This window comes from Hemiscyllium ocellatum, chromosome 37, assembly GCF_020745735.1.
Source record: "Hemiscyllium ocellatum isolate sHemOce1 chromosome 37, sHemOce1.pat.X.cur, whole genome shotgun sequence".
Taxonomy (NCBI): Eukaryota; Metazoa; Chordata; class Chondrichthyes; order Orectolobiformes; family Hemiscylliidae; genus Hemiscyllium; species Hemiscyllium ocellatum.
Genome location: NC_083437.1, coordinates 34,131,947 through 34,154,009, shown reverse-complemented (window position 1 = coordinate 34,154,009; position 22,063 = coordinate 34,131,947). Strand labels below are relative to the sequence as shown.

General features: G+C 41.4%; 1 protein-coding gene across 1 annotated transcript in view; it reads right to left on the bottom strand.

Annotated features, from left to right (window-relative positions):
* Positions 1-6,340: 6,340 nt before the first annotated feature.
* Positions 6,341-22,063, bottom strand: part of mmel1 (membrane metallo-endopeptidase-like 1) — a 57,635-nt gene continuing 41,912 nt past the window's right edge. Inside the window, exons 16-22 of the mRNA XM_060852170.1 lie at positions 19,149-19,207; positions 17,153-17,272; positions 14,293-14,426; positions 13,477-13,542; positions 12,420-12,515; positions 11,622-11,698; positions 6,341-6,634 (exon numbers count right to left, since the gene is read on the bottom strand). Coding sequence (XP_060708153.1) covers positions 6,535-6,634; positions 11,622-11,698; positions 12,420-12,515; positions 13,477-13,542; positions 14,293-14,426; positions 17,153-17,272; positions 19,149-19,207 — 652 coding nt within the window. The 3' untranslated portion in view covers positions 6,341-6,534. The remainder of the gene's footprint in view (positions 6,635-11,621; positions 11,699-12,419; positions 12,516-13,476; positions 13,543-14,292; positions 14,427-17,152; positions 17,273-19,148; positions 19,208-22,063) is intronic.

Here is a 22,063-nt window from a genome sequence, read left to right as displayed (position 1 = left end):
CTAGAAAAGGCATCACCAAGGTCACAGTCAAACTCACAATGATGTCCCAACTCCTATACTCAAAAGTCTGAGAATTAATGGCTAACGTGCAAAATTACTTCTGAACCACCCTGTCTTCATGAGGCAAACTTCAAAGAATTATGTACTTGAACCCTAATGAATTACCAGAGAAAGTTGTGGATGTGGGACAATTACAATGTATAAAAGACATTTGGATAAGTTCATAAATAGGAAAGATTTTGATGGATATGGGGCAAACATAGGCAGGTGGGACTATTTACTTTGGGATTATGTTTGGCATCGATTTGTTGGACTGAAGATTCTGTTTCTGTCCTGTAAAACTTCCTGACTCTGTGACTGGGCTGTGTTCACAACTCTGTAATTTCTTGCAGTCTTGGACTGTTGCCAAGTCAAGCTGTAATACAACCAGGTAGCATGCTTTCTATAGTGCATCAAAAACAAATTGGTTAGAGTCATTGTGGACATGCCGAATGTCTTTAGTCTTCTGTGGAAATAGAGGTATTGGCGTGCTTTCTTGACTGTCATGTCAATGTCGATGGACTAGGACAGATTGTCTGTGATATTTACTACCTGGAATTTGAAGCTCACAGTCATTTCCACCTTAGCACGAGACAAGGACTCCGCTTCCTGAAGTTGATGACCAGATCCTTCATTTTAATGACATTGAGCAAGATATTGTTGTCTTTAGATCATGACACTAAGCTATCCAGCTCTTTCCTGGATTCTGTCTTGTTATTACTTAAGATCCGATCCAATGTGGTGGAGACATCAACAAACTTCTAAATGGAGTTAGATCAGAATTTGGCCACAAAGTTGTGTTGATTATGAAGGGTATAGTTAAGTGACTGATTATACAGCCTTGTGGGGCATTGGTGTTCAGGATTATCATGGAGGTGTTGTTGCTTTTCCTTACTGATTGTGGTCTGTGGGTCCATTTTCATCCAGTTTCAGAGGGGGAGCAGAGTCCCAGGTCTCGCTGTTTGGAGATTAGTTTGGTTGGAATTATGGTGTTGAAGGCAGAGCTAAAGTCAATAAATACGAGTCTGACTTAGGTGCCCCTTATGATCCAGATATTCCAGGGATGATTGTAAGGCCAGAGAGATGATGTCTGATGTTAACCTGGGGTGACAATAAGTGAATTGTAGTGGATCAATGCAATCCAGGAGGCTGGAGTTGATGTATGCCATTATTAACCTCAAAGCAATTCATAATGATGGATGTCAGAGCCACTGGGGTTAGTCATTAAGGCATGCTACCTGATTTTTCTTTGGCACTGGGATGATAGTGGTTTTTTACAAGCAAGTGGAAACTTCGGATTGGAGTAAGGAGAAATTAAAGATGTCTGCGAATACTCCCACTCTGCGCAGAATCTGAGTCCACAGCATGGGACTCCAGCTTGCCAAAATCAACATGTTTGTGTGGTTAGTCTGGGACTCTAGTTTCATCTGGTATTGTCTCATGGCATCCCTGAGACAAAGGTTGTGCCTAGAAGTCCTGTATAGGTCAGGGTCACCCAACTTGAACACCTCAGATTTAGACCTCAGTAGGGAGTGGATCTCCAGGTTTATCCATGGTTTCTGATTGGGGAAAATTGGATTAATTTCTTTGGCATGCAGTACTCTATGCAATTGCTGATGAGGTCTGAGACAATTGGGGCACACTCATTTAATTGACCACTTGGTTCTTGAGTATGGATCAGTCCATTGACTCCAAGCAGTCACAGTCAGAATGGATGACTTTGGACTATAGATTCTAAAACGATCCATTAATCTTCCCTAGGAGAAAGTGAGGACTGCAAATGCTGGAGATCAGCGCTGAAAATGTGTTGCTGGAAAAGCGCAGCAGGTCAGGCAGCATCCAAGGAGCAGGAGAATTGACGTTTTGGGCATGAGCCCTTCTTCAGGCATTAATCTTCCCTAACCTCATGGCTGAATTGGTTGTAGGCTGATTGATAGAGATTAGTTGCCGTGATAGGTCAACAACTCTATTGCCATTGTAAATAATTTCTATATCGACCTTTCAGAAATATTATGACATATCTCTGAAGCACGTGAATCTTGAAGCCAGACCTCATGGCTTACAGACAGAGACATGACCACTGCATCACAGGAGTTGAATTTCTATTGCTATTGTATCATGTGACTGCAAGGATGGTTAAAGAAATGAGTGAGATGGACCTTAGTATTTTACCTCAAATAATTCGAATTTGTTGGCCAAGGAGCAGAACCATGCATTAAATCGGGTTATGAATAGTGGGCTGAGTAGGACACATTCGATGCAGTCTATGTCAAGTGTACCCCTCATTTCCTTATCCTTGGCTATATTTCAAAATTGTAGACTATAGTATGTGATGGATCACTTGACCTAACTATATATCCTTGCTTATCCTTTTGCTATTACTGTGTTCACCAATATTCTAAGCATGAGAAATTATCTAATTATTATATTCTTTAAGTCAACATTGGTGAACAGTGAAGACAAAAGTAAATGGGGCATAACTCAAATGGGATATAACATGAAATAGGCATCTGTTGTGTTCTGAGGAAGGGTCACAGGACTAGAAACATTAACTCTCCTTGTCTCTCTACAGATGCAGTCAGACTTGAGGAGTTTCTTCTGATTTTGCTTCAGATTTCCAGCATCCCTGGTCCTTTGTTTTTATCTCTGTAAATTATCGCCATTGTACACACCATCCAATTTCCTTTTTCTGTTGTAACATGAGAATGTCATCTTTCAATAAGATGATGGTTCATTTGGACCTTAACGTCATCTATCTGCCCTGGTTCCACTCTCTTGAACAGCTGATTTGTTATCGTACATTTCACACGACCAATCAGAATCAATCACTCCTTAAATTGCTCCACCTAAAACAGAATATTCTCAAATCACATATGGACAGAAATATGATCAAAAAGGATTTTATTTCAAATACTCGTTTTGTTTAATGTGGGTGGAGAGGCGGAGTTTAAAGAAAATGTTAAATCTGTATAAAATACCAAAATCCCTCATCCTTGGAGAAAAACAATTCTGACCCTAAAATTCTTGAAAGGTTGCATCACTTTGAAAGGATAATAAACAAATGCCTTTCATAAATGCAAGAAAATGGATGCAATGTTCTAAACTTTAAATGTGTTTCATAAATTTATCATCATCCCTGAATATAAGTGTTGCAATCTGTTTGTGGCCCACAGTGATATTGTTTTAACGGAATTACCGATAAGTTCACTGTAAGTACAGGTTTTCATTTCCACTGATTTTTATTTATAAATCTCAAGTGTTAACTGCCCTGTCATGTTGGTGCAAGTCTGTAAGGCTTGAAAGGTCAAATCCATGCTGACCGAGTTAGTTGATCTCAGCCAGAAATGGTAGTTATTTAAAGTCAAAATGAAAAAAAAAGTCAAGTTGTACTTTTTAAAAGAGAATCCAAAATAAGGGATCAATAATAAAGGCAAGATAATTGCTTACAAGTGAAGATTTCATAAATCGTGTAAATCAAGAAAATAAGTCTCTCTCTTTGACAGTGGATAGTTTCCAACCAATCTGCTCAGAAATGTCATTGCACACCTCTGGAGCAGGTAGGACTTGAACCCAGGCATCCTAGCTCAGAGATAGGGACACTGCCACTATGTCACATACATCCTCCCCTCTTTGAAGTTATTGATTCCTTGTGTGTTCATCACAGGTGGAGCTCAAACAATGAGTGGTAGGAGGCTTTTCAATTGTTGTGGGCATGATAATTACCAATTATAATTTGACCTGTCAGTTGGTGTTGTGACTATAAGACCATAAGATACAGAAGGAGAAGTTGGGCCATTTGGCGTATCGAATCTGCTCCACAATTCAATTGTGGCTGATAAATTTCTCAACCCCATTCTCTAACTTTTTCCCCATAACCCTTGATCCCCTTGACAATCAAGAACCTTATTTGGACTGGCTACTGTTTCTAGTCTGGCAGCTGTAGTATCCTGTGTTGTCTGGGTGATAAAGCCGGACTGAAAGCCTTTCATTAGTGTCTCATTTAAACAAAGGCTAATCATAGTTGGGCTTCAAGAGAAAAGAATAGCAGGTCAGGCAGCATCCGAGGAGCAGGAAAATCGACATTTCGGGCATAAGTTGGATGAGTGTTTCTGAAATCTGGCGCCACATTTATGAAATTAATTCCCAGGATATGAGTATCACTGGTAAAGCTTACATTTATAGTCCATCCCACGTTACAATTCAGTAGCTTGTTAGGCCACATGACAGCAGTTAATGGTCAACCACATATAGAATAGGATTGAAAGAGAACGTGATGTGGAATTGTTGGCACATCCTTCACTCCTTCCTGTCCAAGTACCATATTAAACTCAAACCATTGCTGAGGAGAATCCTGACTTATGGGTATGCCCTTTTTGCGCAGAGGTAAGGACATCAGGAACCCATTTCAATCTGGCTCAACTTCTTTCAGAAAAAGAGTGACACAGCGTAACCAGAAGGTATTTACTTGAAAATACTGACAGAATAGGAATATATTAAAATTGACACAATGCACCAAGGTTAAAAAGACAATTTGCCAGATATTTCTTCTGAATATAAACAATACAGTATAAATCATAGATTATATATATTTAAACATGTTACAAATAAGGTGCAGCTGGTAAAAGACTTCATATTTAAACTAAAGCACATCGAACTGAATGCTATTATAAAAGTTAAAACTCACACAACACCAGGTTAGAGTCCAATAGGTTAAATTGGAAGCACTTTAGCTTTCGGAGTGTCACTCCTTCATCAGGTGATAGTGGAGGGTTCAATCCTAACACACAGAATTTATAGCAAAAATTTACAGTGTGATGTAACTGAAATTATGCATTGAAAAATTGATTGTTAAGTCTTTCATCTGCTTGAATGCCATGATAGTTTCACTTTTTCATGTGTAAATCACAAAACCTTTTTTTAAAAGTTGCATTCTCAGGTTGGCTGTTAACAATGGTGATAGCTAAACAATATGTTGAAGGTGTTAGCCCTCTGTGTTCTCTGTCTATGCCATGATGTTTAGATTGATTCTAATCTATAAAGTAAAATAACGGAATTTTGCATGAATTCATGAAATTTTTGAGCGAAGTACAATGTAACCCTGCAAGTACAAATTCACCCCACAAAATATATGTGTGCATTTGGGTCTTTGTCTGTGTGTGTGTGTGTGTCTGTCTGGGTTGGGGGTTGTGAGTGTGAGAAAATGTATGTGTAGTGAGTGTAGAGTGTCTTAAGTCTGTGGGGGGATGCATGTGTGAGTGTGGGTGTGTGTGTGAGTGTCTGTGTATATGTGAATCTATGTGTATAGGAGTGTTTCTGTGTTTGTAGGAGTGTCTTTGTGTGTGTATTGTGCAATGATGGTCACCTGTAGTATGACATGAACCCAAGGTCCCGGTTGAGGTCCTCCCTAAGGGTATGGAACATAGCTATCAGCCTCTGCTCACCCACGTTTCACTGCTGCTTGTCCCAAAGTACATCTTCAACATATTGTCTAGCTATCACCATTGTTAACAACTAACCTGAGAATGCAACTTTTAAAAAAAGGTTTTGTGACTTACACATGAAAGAAGTGAAACTGTCATGGTATTCAAACAGATGAAAGACTTAACAATTTTTCAATATATAATTTCAGTTACATCGCAATGTAAATTTTTGCTATAAATTCTGTGTGTTAGGATTGAGCCCTCCACTATCACCTGATGAAGGAACGACGCTCCGAAAGTTAGTGTGCTTCCAATTTAACCTGTTGGACTATAACCTGGTGTTACGTGATTTTTAACTTTGTGCACCCCAGTCCAACACCACATTTCCAAATCATGGCTATTATAAAAGATTTTCAAATACCCCTTGTTGAAGTTTATATTGCACTGCAGCGCTGGAGAAAGTTTCCTCTTGAAAAATATTAACATCAAAATGACACACAATACGCCTTGAGCTATGAGTAATTGAGGAAATAAAGTACTTGAAACAGTGATAAGCAACTGGGACATATTATTTTAACAAGTTGTAGCCTTGACATGCAGAAAGTCAACAATCATTCAGTTCTGCTCTTGGGATAAACCCAAGGTAGTGTGTAACAACAGCCCCAGTTAATCCCACTGTATCTTCTGCCCCATTCTTAAACCAAATCATAAGAGTTTGCAATCTATTTAAACTCGTTAACACACTGCTATACATTCTTGTACAAGGAACTCTTAGCAGGCGAAATCAACCTGATGTTATTACTGAATGCAAGTACTGTATTTGTTAACAGTCATGTTTAGGTATAACAGTCAGTGTTTAAAGGACTTGCTTAACCAGCCTAACAATCTATTACCCACTAATTATCCTTTCTGTTTATATACACTTGGAGTAGCTGAGAATAAGAACAATCTCCTTGGCTGTGATTGATGGAGAGAGAGAATATTAGGCACATCTATTGGCTTTTGTCAGCGATCATGTAAGTCAACGACGTTGAAGGTTTTGATGGTGTCAACAAACAGTGCTGTTGATCTTTGGTTACCACACTCGGCATTTCTCGGCTGGGTGCATCACATTCCCTGTTTCACACTGGAAGGCCTCAGCAAAAGCTTCAAAGTTCTGGAGGGTACCAATGACTCTGTGAAGAAAAGGCCAGAGCTCGCATTTACATAGCACCTTACATGGTCTCAGGAGGTTTCAAGATACTTTTATGCTAATTAAGTCCTTTTGAAGTATTGCATCTCATTTGTGACACACATAAAGCGGTTGTACACAGCAAAATCCCAAAAACAGGAATGTCATCATTGATTAGATGACCTGGTTTACTGATACTTGTTGAGGGAGACATATTGGCCACAGCTCTGGGACAATTCTCCTGCTCCTCTTAGAAATAGAGGTACTAGATTTTTGTTTACATCCAACTGAGTGTGCAGAGTTACTCATCTCTTTCCGAAAGGTGGCACATCCAAATGTCTCTCAGCATTCATATTCTCTCAGTACTACACTACATTGTCAGTCTAGATGTGTGTTCCTGTCTCAAGTGGAACTTGAAACCATAGTCTTCTGACTCAGAACACTACTGCGCTGGTCCACAGCTGGAAAAGCCGCGTGAGGGAGGTCATTTAACATTTCCATAAATCATGATGAATGGGTATTGATCTAATACTGACGTACGTATCAAAGTACGTATCTACACTATGCTTGTCCTATCAAATTCTTTATCAACTCCTTTCATTTATTTAGGTTACTCCTCTTCTTTGAGGTAACCTGCCCTTTAACTTAAAGTGAACCACTTCAGAACAAGGAAAGAATTCCTTGTGGGTGGCAGTTCTGTTGACGTCCCAGTGAACCATGTCTAACTAACTTCAAGGCAGTCTGTGTCCTGTGCCTATCTGTATCTTGATCGATTACTACCCAATGATAATTTATTCAACTGGGAGTTGTTTGAATGGATGACTGGTTTAGGAGAAAGCGAGGACTGCAAATGCCGGAGATCAGAGTTGAAACATGTGGCACTGGAAAAGCACAGCAGGTTAGGCAGCATCCAAGGAGCAAGAGAGTCGACGGTTCTTTGCCCTTTGTCAGGTATATCATTATGCTGGAAACATCGACTCTCCTGCTCTCAGATGCATCCAGTGCCACACTTTTCGACTGGATGACTGGTTTGCAATGTAAAGTGACAGGAACAGCTCTATTCTTGCAATGGCTGAGGGTATCTCTCCTTAAACAATATCTCTCCTGATCTATTGATGACACCCGATGGAAAGTATCATCAACAGTGCTATAAAGCAGCACTTACTCAGCAATAACCTGCTCAGTGACGCCCACTCAGCTCCCAACTCTATTACAGCCTTGGTTCAAACATGGACAAGGATCTAAATTCCAGAGGTGAGGTGAGAGTGATAACTCTTGACATCAAGGCTGCATTTGGCCAAATGTATCATCAAGGAGTCCTATCAGAACAGGAATCAATGTGTGTCAGAGGACAAATTTTCTGCGAGTTGGCATCATAACTGGCACATACGAAGATGGTGCGATTGTTGGAGATCAGTCATCTTAGCTCCAGGACATCTCTGCAGGAGCTGCTCAGGGTAGTATCCTAGGCCAAACCACTTTCAGCTGCTTCAACAATGTACTTGCTTCTGTTATAATGTCAGAAATGGGGATGTTTGCCGGCGATTGTACAACGTTGAAAAGTGTGGTGCTGGAAAAGCGCAGCAGGCCACGCAGTATCTGAGGAGCAGGAGAATCGATGTTTCGGGCATAAGCCCTTCTTCAGGAATGAGGCTAGTGTGGCAAGCGGGCTGAGATAAAACGTGGGGGGGGGGGGGGGGGGCGGGTGGGGGGAGTTTGGGGTGGGGCGCTGGGAATACGATAGATGGAAGGAGGTGAGGGTGAGGGTGATAGACCGGAGAGGGGGTGGGGACAGAGAGGTTTGGAAGAAGATTGCAGGTCAAGAGGGTGATGTTGAATCCGGGGATTGGGACTGAGATAAGGTGGGGGGAGGGGAAATGAGGAAGCTGGAGAAATCTACATTCATCCCATGTGGTCGGAGGGTTCCTAGGCAGAAGATAAGGCGCTCTTCCTTCAAGTGTCGTGTGGCCAGGGTCTGGCGATGGAGGAGTCCAAGGACCTGCATGTCCTTGGTGTAGTGGGAAGGGGGAGTTAAAGTGTACAGCCACGGAGCGGTTGGGTTGGTTGGTGCAGATGTCCCAGAGGTGTTCCCTGAAACATTCTGCAAGTAGGTGGCCTGTCTCCCCAATGTAGAGGACACCACATCGGGTGCAGCGGATACAGTAAATGATGTGTGTGGAGGTGCAGGTGAATTTGCGACGGATATGGAAGGATCTATTGGAGACTTGGAGGGAGGTGAGGGGGGAGGTGTGGGGGCAAGTTTTGCATTTCTTGCGGTTGCAGGGGAAGGTGCCAGGAGTGGAGGTTGGGTTGATGGGGGGTGTGGACCTGACGAGGGAGTTGCAGAGGGAGTGGTCTCTCCAGAACGCTGATAGGGGTGGGGAGGGAAATATATCCCTGGTGGTGGGGTCTGTTTGGAGGTGGCGGAAATGACGAAGGATGATGCGCTGTATACGGAGGTTGGTGGGGTGGTAGGTGAGAACCAGTGGGATTCTGTCCTGATTGCGATTGCAGGGGCGGGGTTCAAGGGTGGAGGAGCGGGAAGTGGAGGAGATGCGGTGGAGAGCATCGTCGACCACGTTGGAGGGGAAATTGCGGTCTTTGAAGAAGGAGGCTATTTGGGCTGTTCAGTAGTGGAATTGGTCCTCCTGGGAGCAGATGCAGCAGAGGCGAAGGAATTGGGAATATGGGATGGCATTTCCCCTCTGACGTGGTTGACGATGTTCCCCACCGCATCTCCTCCACGTCCCGCTCCTCCGCTCTTGAACCCCGCCCCTCCAATCGCCATCAGGACAGAATCCCACTGGTCCTCACCTTCCACTCCACCAACCTCCGGATACATCGTATCATCCTCCGTCATTTCCGCCACCTCCAAACGGACCCCACCACCCCTATCAGCGTTCCAGAAAGACCACTCCCTCCGCGACTCCCAAGTCAGATCCACACCCCCCACCAACCCAACCTCCACTCCCGGCACTTTCCCCTGCTACCGCAAAAAATGCAAAACTTGCGCCCACACCTCCCCCCTCACTTCCCTCCAAGTACCCAATAGATCCTTCAATATCCATCAGAAATTCACCTGCACCTCCATACAAATCATTTACTGCATCCGATGCACCTGATGTGGCCTCCTCTACATTGGGGAGACAGGCCGCCTACTTGCGAAAAGTTTCAGAGAACATCTCTGGGACACCCGCACCAACCAACCCTACCGCCCCGTGGCTGAACACTTTAACTCCCCCTCCCACTCGGTCAAGGACATGCAGGTCCTTGGCCTCCTCCATCGCCAGACCATGGCAACACGACGCCTGGAGGAAGAGTGACTCATCTTCCGCCTAGGAACCCTCCAACCACAAGGGATGAATGCAGATTTCTCCAGCTTCCTCATTTCCCCTCCCCCCACATTTTCTCAGTCCCAACTCTCAGACTCAGCACCGCCTTCTTGACCTGCAATCTTCTTCCTGACCTCTCCGCCCGCACCCCCACTCCGGCCTATCACCCTCACCTTAACTTCCTTCCACCTATCGCATTCCCAACGCCCCTCCCTCAAGTCCCTCCTCCCTACCTTTTACCTTCGCCTGCTTGGCACACCCTCCTCATTCCTGAAGAAGGGCTCATGCCCGAAACGTCGATTCTCCTTCTCCTTTGATGCTGCCTGACCTGCTGCGCTTTTCCAACAACACATTTTTAAGTTCCATCTGCCAGACCTTTGCCCACTCATCTCAGTGTCATCCGCAAACTTTGACACACTACATGTGGTTCCCAATTCCAAATCATTTTTGTAAATTGTGAATAAATGTGGTCCTAACACTGGTCCCTGATGAACACCACTAGTCACTGATTGCCAACCAGAAAAGCACTCATTTATTCCCACTCTTTGCTCCCCGTTAGTTAACCAACCCTCTATCCATGCTAATACATTACTTGTAACACCATTCATCTTAATCTTATGCAGCAGCCCTTTGTATGGCACTTTGTCAAATGCCTTTTGGTAATCTAGATACACCACATCCTCTGGGTCCCCATTGTCTGCTGTGCTTGTAATGTCTTCATAGAATTCCAGTAGATTAGTTAAACATGACCTGCCTTTCATGAACCCATTCTGCCCAATGGGACAATTTCTATCGAGATATCTTGCTATTTCTTCCTTGATTGTAAATTCAAGCATTTTCCCCATTACAGAAGTAAAGCTAACTGGCCTATAATTCCCTACCTTTTGTCTACTTTCATTTTTAAACAGTGGCATCACATTTGCTGTTTTCCAATCTACTGGAACTGCTCCAGAGTACAGTGAATTTTGGAAAATTACCACAAATGCATTTGCTATTTCCTCTGCCATCTCTTTTAGAACCCTGGGATGCATTCCATCAGGGCTGGGAGACTTGTCTACCCTTAGCTCCATTAGCTTGTGGAACACTATCTTTTTTGTGATAATGATTGTTTCCAGGTCCTCACCGATCTTTGTCTCTTTGTCAATTATTGGCATGTTATTCATGTCCTGCACTACGAAGACCAACACAAAATACATGTTCAATGCTTTGGCCATTTCCTCACATCCCATTACTAAATCCCCCTGTAAAGGACCAAGGTTTACAATTAACCACTCTTTTCATTTTTTACATTCACAGAAACTTTTGCTATCGGTCTTTATATTTTGAGCTAGTTTACTCTCATCGTCTATTTTACTTTTCTTTATAGTTTTTTATGGCTTTCTGTTGACTGCTAAAACTTTCCCAATGCTAGTTTCCCCCTGGTCTTTGCCATTTTGTATGCCTTCTCTTTTAATTTGATAGCCTCCCTTATTTCCTTTAGACCCCATGGCAGGTTATCCCTCTTCTTATAGTCCTTCCTTTTCACTGGTATATACTTTTGCTGAACATTTTGAAAAATTGCTTTGAAGTGAAAGATAGACAAGAAAAGATATTGGTTAAATTCTAAGACTCACTGTCAATATCTGGCAAAACTGTATTGTAAGGACAGGAGTTACATACCTGAACTTCAGTGGGCTGTGAACATCATGAGTAATGTGTAGCATGGCACTCACAGGCCTGTATGACCCACACCACATCTGGAGAATGTAAATTATTGTTAAGCAGGGATTGGAATGAGGTAGCAGTTTGTACACATTGATATATAATTGAGTGGATTAATAAACATCTTTCAAATCTCATTATAGCTTTATGTCAATCATGGATTGAGGTTAATATACTATACTGACAAGTTATTGAAGGGTTGGAGGGCGATGAGATGTTATTTGGATTCAGAATAATGCTCGAAGTTGGTGCTGATACTGGGGGAGTGGGGGAGGTTGCTCACTGACACTGAGTCCAGAGCCACAACTCCTGGCTGCCCAGATTTCACATTGTGGATGTATACCTCCCACCTCACTGTCAATCAGTGAAGTTGCCACGACAACAAGTGAAATGAGGAAAATAGCTTCTTAAATACCAGACTGATCTATCCCAACATTTTCACTGACTGAAAAAAGGGTTTGGTACAGCCATTCCTTTAGGTTTCTGGAGTTAATCAGTTTGGATAAGAGAAGCCCATATCTGGCTGAGATGTTGGAGACCTACTTAATAAGATTGAATATTATTGCACTTGGCAAGAAATCTAATATCAGCTCATTATTCCCCATTCTACAACATTAAAAGTGCAGTGATGGCCAAGGTAAGAGTCCTTTCTTAATGTCCCCTCATTTTTCCACGTCACAAACTAAAGGGATCTCCCCTTCTTGTGTCATCATGCCTCATTCTGGACACTACACTAAAGGGCTGTGTTGATTTTACCTGAGCAAAGTTAAGAAAGAAAATCTGTTTGTGTGTCAGATCCAAGCCAGGCAGTTTCATTTCTTCACCTTCGTTCTTCACCCATTTTAAATAGGCCTGGAAAATATATGGTGAAGGCAATAAACCAAACTGGATCAACAGGTAACGGGGATATGGGAAGAAATTCAGAAATCCGATTCTGCATATGGTGTCCTGTCAAGTTGTCTTCAGTAGCAATGATGCTCCTCTGCAATCACATGGTTGTTATAGCAAACAGCTGAAATACTTTGAAATTTCTTTTATAAATTTTCTGTGTTTCCTTGTTGCCTGTCATCTGAAGCTGTTGATTTTGTTCTGGCATGTATCTGCACAGTGTTAGCATCCATGTGGTACAATGTCAAATATGTGTGTAGTTGGTAATTGTGAAAGGCTATCTCAGAGGGATTGGGTGGGGTTGGCATCACAATCAACGAGGACACTATTCCTATTTATTCTTCACACAACTTGATGGCATTTAGGACACACTGACTAATTGTTTTTAACCCTATCCTATGTGTGTATAGCGAGCTGTCACCTCCCCTGATGGAGGTGAAATAGCTCAGGGAAGAACTGGTGTTCTTTGTAATTAGTAAAGCAGCAGATTAGTGGAAGAAAATTCATCAGACACTTTCAAAAGGAAACTGGATAAATATTTGAAGGGGAAATACTTTCAGAGCTATGAGAAATGAGCAGCGGAAATGATCTGAAAGTCGTTTCACAGAGGCATCATGGACATGTTGGGCTGAATGGCCTCCAGTTGGGTCGTACTACCATTTATCTAATGCAGCAACAATATAGAATGCTTGGTGAAGCAAACTGAATCCAGTACAGGATTTAACAATATACTAAACAGACTCACTGTGACTCTGATCAGGTAATGTCATCAAGAAATGGCACTAAAGGGAAATAATGGGAATGCAAACTGTGATCTTTCTGTGCATTATTTCTACAGGTGGGGATTAACCCAATGCAGTCGAGCCTTTGGCTGAATAACACTGGGTTGAGTCTAAAGTAGAACAGGTAAATGTCAGAGCTGTACCTTGTATGCTTGTCTGACACCTCCATTGTCTGCGATATTTTCACCCAAAGTATTGATCCCGCTCACCTGTATCAAAAGAAATTCTAGAATGAAATGAAGCATTGCACACCACACATGGAAAGACATACAGTTACTGGCAGCTGGGGATAAACAAAAATAAGTGAATTCTACATTCATTTTTATCTCTGAAAGGCAAGAACAGCACTAATGTGGAGGTGCCATTGTTGGACTGGGATAACAAGGTCAGAAGTCACATTACACCAGGTTATAGTCTGACAGATTTATCTGTCCTTTGTCAGGTAAAGTGACGTCAAATAAACCTGTTGGACTATAATCGGGTGCCCTGTGACTCTGACTTTGTCCAGGAGAAAGTGAGGACTGCAGATGCGGGAGATCACAGTAGAAGAGCGTGGTGCTGGAAAAGCACAGCATCCTTGGATGCTGGTCAAACAGCATCCAAGGAGCAGGAGAATCGACATCTTGAGCATAAGCCCTTCACCAACTTATGCTTGAAATGTTGATTCTCCTACTCTCGGATGCTGCCTGACTGGCTGAGCTTTTCCAGCACCACACTCTTCCACTCTGACTTCGTCCACCCCAGTCAAACACCGGCACCTTCACATCATGGCCATGTATATACAGCAAGGTTCTTCAGACAGAAATGAGTTAAGTTAGTGATTTGATCAGTTTAGAGATGTCCAAATAATGCTGACTGACTAGGAACATTGCCTCACCTCTCCAATGAGCAGAAATTCCACCACATTTATTGTTTCTTGTTCTCATGTGAAACAGAATAAAGAGAAAGAAAATACTCACATTCTGCCCACCAGCTAAATCCCACATATAGTTTCCATATTGATGAACCAGGCAGCGGGATCGGTCATTAAAATGCACGGTTGAGAAATTGCTCCACCAATCATACAAGTTGCCATCTTTATCATACTTTCTGCCTAGAGATTACAAAATATGATGAAGAAAGTCTTTGTGAATGAAAGCCAAGTTAAAATTAAGCCTCCATTATTAACCATAATGGGCAATGTGAATTTGCAGATAATCCCATGTCTGCAGATATCAGTCTCGCAGGCAGGTTACTGCAATACCCCTAGGTAGAACAATAAAATCTAACTGACCTTAACATAAAGGAAACAATGTGTCATTTCATTTACACAGAAAAACAAATGCAATTAACAAATGAGGCTGTGTTACACAGGGACGAACTACCCCATGTTTTGTCCTATGAAATATCTGGCAGAAAATCAGGGCCTGAAGGATATTTCAGTGATTTCAAAATGTCAGCATAATAGACTGGGAGGCATTGCAAATGAGATATTTTACTCTATTCTTCTTGTCACATGGGTAGATGGGAAGGGGTTTCCAGTGAGAACTCTTGTCCTCCAGCTGCAATTTGAGGAAATTGTAGGATATTAGCCATTTTTGTAGGATGGCAGGTAAGGCAAGCAGCTCGCTGGGAATTGTAAATTCACAAAATTCACCCATTTAAATCAGAGCAACTCCGATTCCATCTCACCTTGCAACCTCTCATAAGATCAGTGGGCGTGTAGTCAGACCCAGGATCTTTCTAATCTTTACATTAACTGAAATTAAAAGGTTGGGAGTCAGGCTGACAGCTCCTCCTAAAGACCTGGTATATAGGAACAGGAGGAGGCTCTTCAGCCTATAGAACCTTCTGTGCCATTTAATACAAATATGGCTGATTGTGAACTTCAATGCCTTTTACTCACGCATAACCCTTTGCACCATTGGTAATCAAAAATCAACCAGTCTCAACTTAAACATTCCCACAAACCAAGCTTCTGGACCTCTCTGGAGTAGAGAATGTGAAAGATTCACAACGCTGAGCTAAACAAATTTCTCCTCATTTTGGTCCTAAATTTTAAATCGAGCTAGTTTTTGGTCTCTCCTACAGGGGAAGCATCATATCAGCATCTACCCTGCCTATTCCTTTATGTATTTTGTAAGTTTCAATGATTTCACCTCTCATTTCTCAAAGTTCTACAGAAAGAGGCCCAATTTGCTTATTGTTCCTTCATATGGCAGTCACATCATCACAGGATCAAGGCTCATGATTCTTCAATGCATTCCCTCTATAGAAACAATATCTTTCCTGAAATAAAGAGACCAAATCTGCACACAGTACTCCAGGTGCAGACTAACCAAACTTCTATACAATTTAAGCAAAACTTCACACTCCCTTACTCAAATCTTCTTGCATTGAAGGCTCACATTCCATTCACCTTCCTAATAGCTTTTGTACCTGACACCTAGGTCTCTTTGCATATTTACATTTTCTGATTTCATACCATTTAAGAAATATTCTGTACATTTATTCTCGGTACCAAGGTACATACTTCACATTTTTCCACATTATATTACACCTGCCAAATTCTTGCCCACTCAGTAAGCCTGTCCAAATCGTCTTGAAATGGCTTTATGTCTTACCCACACTGTACATTCCTATGCAGCTTTGTATCACCTGCAAATTTGGAAGTATTACACTTCCAGCTATCCAAATCATTAGTGTTTATTGTAAACAGCTGGAACCTAACTACTGATACTTCATGGTAGGCCACTAGTCACAGGCTGCCATTCATCCCTACTCTCTGTTGGCTAATCATTAATCCATGCCGCTACTATCCCACACACTTTACTTTTTCAAACCAAACTCTTATACCTTATCACTGGCCTTCTTAAAATTCTAAAATTAAATACTATGCCCATCAAAACTCCCTTATAAATTTTGTTTATAGCCTCCTCAAAAAACTCCCAACCATTTCAGTGGACATGATTTCCCTTTTGCAAATACATGCACTGTCCAATTACAGCATCATATTATCCAAGTGTCTATTTATACCATTCTTCGTAATAAATTCCAGCATTTTCCCTCCTACTGATCGAAGGCTAACAAGTCTTGAGTTCCTTGTTTTCTCTCTTGTTCCTTTCTTAAAGTGTGGTGACATTTGTCAGCTTCCAATCTCCTGGAATCATTCCAGAATCTAGAATTTTGGAAGGTGATCACCAATGCATTGACTATCTCTAAAACCAGCTCCTTCAACATTCTGGGATATAAAATATTAGGTGCCAGGAGCTTATCAACTTTCAGCCCCCAGCAATTTCTCCAGTATAAGCTTCTTTCTTAGAACAATTTCCTTCAAGTCCTCATTCTCCTGGTCACTTGGACCTCTGGTCCTGGGACGTTTCTTGTATCTTCATCAGTGAAAAGAAGTACAAAGTAATCACGTGGCCTCACTACCATTTCTCTTTTGCTCATTATAAATCCTCTTGACTCTGCCTGGGTGGGCAGAGTCTCAGCCAAATGTTTCCTTTTTATATTTCTAATGAAGCTTTTAAGATTGTTTCATGGGTTTTTTTTGGTAGAATGCATTTATATTCGATTCTCCTTTTCCTCATCTATTGATTGGTTCTCCTTTGCTGTTTGTAAAAATTCTCCCAATTCTCAGATTTACTACCACAATTTTATAAACTTTTTCTTTTAATCCTAAATGATCCTGAAAATCTTCTGTCAGCCACAGTTAATGATCCTTCTTGACCTTGTAATGTCAAGGTAAGGGATGTAATGAAGCAAAGTACTGAATGGCAAGTCAGTGCTGTCTTTGAACCTGTATCACAGTCAGGTGACCAGTCTATTCATGCCTACCATTGTCATCAAATCCATGTATTATTTCATGACCAATCACTGTGCCAATTCCTCCGAAGTTTAGTACTTGAAGCTGGTGTGGACTGAAGATGGGGGGCTGCAAAATCCCAGCTGGAAAAACTGCAAGAAAGAAACAACCTATTCAACTTCCCAAAACTTGGAATCTACATTCCTGAGCAACACTGAAGTAAAGTACAACAGAGATACAAGAATCATCTGAAATAGGAAGGAAAAATAACAGACAGAAAAAGAAATCCAATTCAGTTTGATCCTTGTTTCTGGAGTAATTTTGATAAACAGGGAGAAACAGGTTAAGGGTTAAATGAGTCAGAGGGGAGATGGTGAGACTTGAGTTTGCCCAGTGTGTTATTATGGTCTGGAATGCACCAACTGAAGTGGTAGTGCAAACAGATTCACTGATAATTTACAAAAGAGAAATATTTGAAAAGGGCAAAATAAAATTGCACTGTAGCATCCTGATTACTACAATATAAGATTATTAGTTCAGGCTCCACTCCATTCCATCTCTATACACGCGGGGACATAGCTTCATGCAAATTCAAGTCGATAAAATCCAAATTAATCTGGACTGAACTCAAACTTGGTCAACACTATGTGAAGGGTAATCAAAGATGTACATATGCACCAAGGCATGAGAAATAGTTCACTGAGACCTTACCCATGTCATCCAAGTCTAGAAAATAATGTGGACTGATATCCATGTATGGATGAGCGGTTGGCTATTGAGAATCTGGTTTTATATATTAAGAGTCTAATTTTCATTAACTACCAACATCTAATGGGTGATCAAATGTCAACTTGCCAATAAAACAGAATGAGAAGTTAAATTGCTGCAAAGTCAGACACAGCCATCAGCTCAGTGGTAAAGATGACACCATGAATGAAGATTTGTGAATCAGAATGAAGGGGAGATGATCAGCTAGGGAGGGGTCATGATCAATTTGGGAGGTGTGGAAATCAGGTCAGGAGGTGTAGACATCAGGCTGAAAGGAGTGGTGATCTGATGGGAGAGAAGGTGGATTTGGATAGGTGGTGATCATTTTTGGAGGGGTTGTGATCACGTTGGGAGGGGAGTGATTTGGTCACGATGGGAGAGGAGGGGAGATGACTAGGCCAGGAGGGGAGGTGATCTGGTTGGGATAGGAGGTGATCTGGTTAGAATGGACGGTGATCAGGTCAGGAGGGGAGTGATCAAGCTGGGAGGGGAGGTGATCTTGTTGGTAGGTGAGTGATCTGGTTGGGAGGGAGATGATCAGGTTAGAACGGGTGGTGATTTGGTTGGAGGGAGATGGTCTGTTTATGATGGGTGGTGATCAGGTTGGGAGGGGAGATGATCAGATTAGGATGGGTGGTGATTAGGTTGGGAGGGAGATGGGTGGCGGTGTCTGGACTTGGCAATGATTAAGATGGCAGGAGGGATGGAAGAAGGGATCAGCAGTTCTCACCATGCATTGGATGACATGCCAATTATAAACATATTTTAAATTCTTACTTTATTGATTCTGGTATTGCACAGGGTACTTCAAAATGGTCTTAGTCCCTTGACTTACACGCATCCAAAAATCTAATGCCTTTTTTGGGGTTTAGGTTCTTCATGATCCTGTTGTACATGCACTTCAAATCCACCACATTGAAAGCTTAGAAACCTGTTCAGTGCCCTGCAAATGTGTGCCACGCAGCTTTAGTCCAATGTCACTCTTCCAACAGAGATTGTGGGATACTGATTAAGTGCAAGGTCATAGTACATTTATCCCTTCACAGAATTTGGAGAATGGAAACCAACTGTGGTGCCATACTACTGACCTGACCTGAGAAGAGCTAAGTAACGATCATAACGAACAATGAACTTGAGACCTTCTTTGTCTACGGGACTCTACTAGTCACTCCATTAAACGACTTAACAATGGCTGGAACCTTAAACATTTATTTCCACAGACCAACCAATCTTTTGGCAATATGTATAATTATGACGTACCTATCTGGTTTTGATTAGGTGAATAAAACGCATTTATAACTGCAACTCCTAAAATCCATCTGAAATAAAGGAGATGTTATAATGTGGGATTACAAATACACATCAACCATTATAATTTGTGCATATTGTACTTCCTTTTATGATGTAAAGACATAATGTCTTAAAAATAATGGAAGCAACTAAAGATATAAGGCAAATAGATTGGTTTTAAATTGCATCTAAGTTCACAAAGCTTGGATGATTTTACAATTTCAGAATATGGGCAAATTAATTTTGTACTTGGCAGGAATATTCAGAGGAACACTTTTACTCGATTACTTACTTAAGGAATGGATTATGTTGGATGGAATACATTGGAGAGTTTAATGAGGTGATTAATGAGTTGAATGGCCTATTGCAACCTTACATACTTGATAATTTGGCCATAGCCCAGAAAAAAGGTAATAATAGGTGTAATGCCTTCTTGTTGTGAGACCTGCCTGGCAGTACCTCACCTATCATTCATGCCTGACCCAAAAGTGCTATCTTTTATCAGGCAAAACAATTAATGGAAGGAATTATGTTCCAGCCCAAGTTGAACATCAGCTGATGATCGCAAAGCGAGTGTTAATGGATAATGATAATATTAATTATTTCTTTCCCACATATTTATCAAGGTCAATTCTAACAACTGAGAGATTGTCCATTTGGAGGGGGGGGCAAATGTAAATCGCATTATTTTAAAATGGGAGGGATAGAAAAACAGAATTACAAGCCAGTTAACCTAAGACTAGTAGTGAGGAAAATTCCACAGTTTATTATAAAAGACATGATAACAAAACATTTGGAAAGTCAACAGGATTGGATAGAGCCAACATGGGTTTATGAAAGGCACATCATGCTTAACAAATCTGAAGAGTTCTGAAGGTGTAATTAGTAGAATAGGGGAATCTATTGGATATGATGCCTTTTATTTTTGAGAAGAGTTTTTATAAGGTTCCTCATATGAGGTTAGTTGGCAAAGTTAAAACACATGCGATCAGGGATTATATAATGGCATGGACGGAGAATTAGCTGACAGACAGAAAACAATGAATGGGAATAAATGGATCTTTTCCCAAGTGCTAGGCAGTGACTAGTCGCATATTGCAAGGATCAGTGCTGGGGCCTCAGCTTTTTGTGAAATCTATATTTTATATATATATGTATATAAATGACCTGAATGAGGGAACCAAAGGCAACATATCTAAGTTTGATGGTGACAAAAAAACTAGGCAGCATTGTGAGTAGTGAGGAGGATGCAAAGAGGCTTCAAGGTGATTTAGACAAGTTGAGTGAGTGGGCAAACACATGGCACATGCAGTACGATGTGGCTAAATGTATAGTATGCACTTTGGTGCAAAGAGTAGTAAGGAAGACTATAATTAAAATGGCAATATATTAAGAAGTGTGGATGTAGAAATTGATCTAGGTGCCCTTGTACACCTGTCAGTGAATGTACACAGGCAGGTACAGCGAGCAATTAAAGAAAAATGGTACATTGGCCTTAATTGCAAGAGGATTTGAATTCAGGAGGGATGTCTCACTGCAGTTTTACAGGGTCTTGGCGAGGAGGGTGTTTTCCCTGGTAGGGGAATCTAGGATATGGGATAGAACTGAGATAAGACAACATTCTTCTTTAAAAGAATAATGAATCTGTGGAATTTACTCAGAAGAAACACAGATGCATAATTAGATTTTATTGGCTTCAGAGCTAAAGACAGAAATTGGGAATATGGCACTGAGATAGTGGATCAGCCATGATCACCCTGAATGACAGAGCTGGCTTGAAGGGGTGATTAGCAGGAGGCTGAAAGAACACAGCAAGCCAGGCAGCATCAGGACATTGAGAAGTCAACGTTTCAGGTGTTCCTATTTTCTATGCCCAAGCTGGAGCATGTAATTCAGTGCAAATCAGGAAACAACCTGAAGCTTTCTTGAATTGGAGATGCCGGTGTTGGACTGGGGTGTACAAAGTGTAAAATCACACAACACCAGGTTATAGTCCAACAAGTTTAATTGGAAGCACACTAGCTTTCGGAGCGATGCTCCTTCATCAGGTGATAGTGGAGGGCTGGATCGTAACACAGAATTTATAGCAAAAATTTGCAGTGTGATGTAACTGAAATTATACATTGAAAAACTGATTGCCTGTTAAGCCTTTCATCTGTTAGAATACAGTGATAGTTTCACTTCTTTCATGTGTAAAATCACAAAACCTTTTTTTCAAAAAAATGTTGCATTCTCGGGTTAGCTGTTAACAATGGTGATAGCTAGACAATATGTTGAAGGTGTTAGCCCCCTGTGTTCTCTGTCTATGACCTGATGTTTAGATTGATTCTAATCTAAAAAGTGAGATAACAGTGTTTTACATAAATTCATGCAGTTTTTGAGCTCAGAGTTCTACATGAATGTATGCAGTTTTTGAGCAAAGTGCAATGTAACTCTGCAAGTACAAATTCACCCCACAAAATATATGTATGCATGTGGGTCTTTGTGTGTGTGTGTGTGTGTGTGTGTGTGTGTGTGTGTGTGTGTGTGTGTGTGTGTGTGTGTGTGTGTGTGTAGTGAGTGCAGAGTGTCTTAAGTCTGTGAGGGGGTGCATATGTGAGTGTGGGAGTGTGTGTGTCTATCAGGGTGTGTGTGGGTGTCCAAAAGGTTTTGAGGTCCAAAAGCTAGTGTGCTTCCAATTAAACCTGTTGGACTATAACCTTGGTGTTGTGTGATTTTTAACTTTGAAGCTTTCTTGTCTGCATGGTTTGACGCTACACCAGACAGTACATTTGCTCAATAAGCCAGTGGTTACATTAAGACAACTGTGTAGATTCTGAACCAGTCTCACACTGTTGTAGAATGTATCTTTAATGTAGCTAAATGCCCCAAAACCCTTCACATGA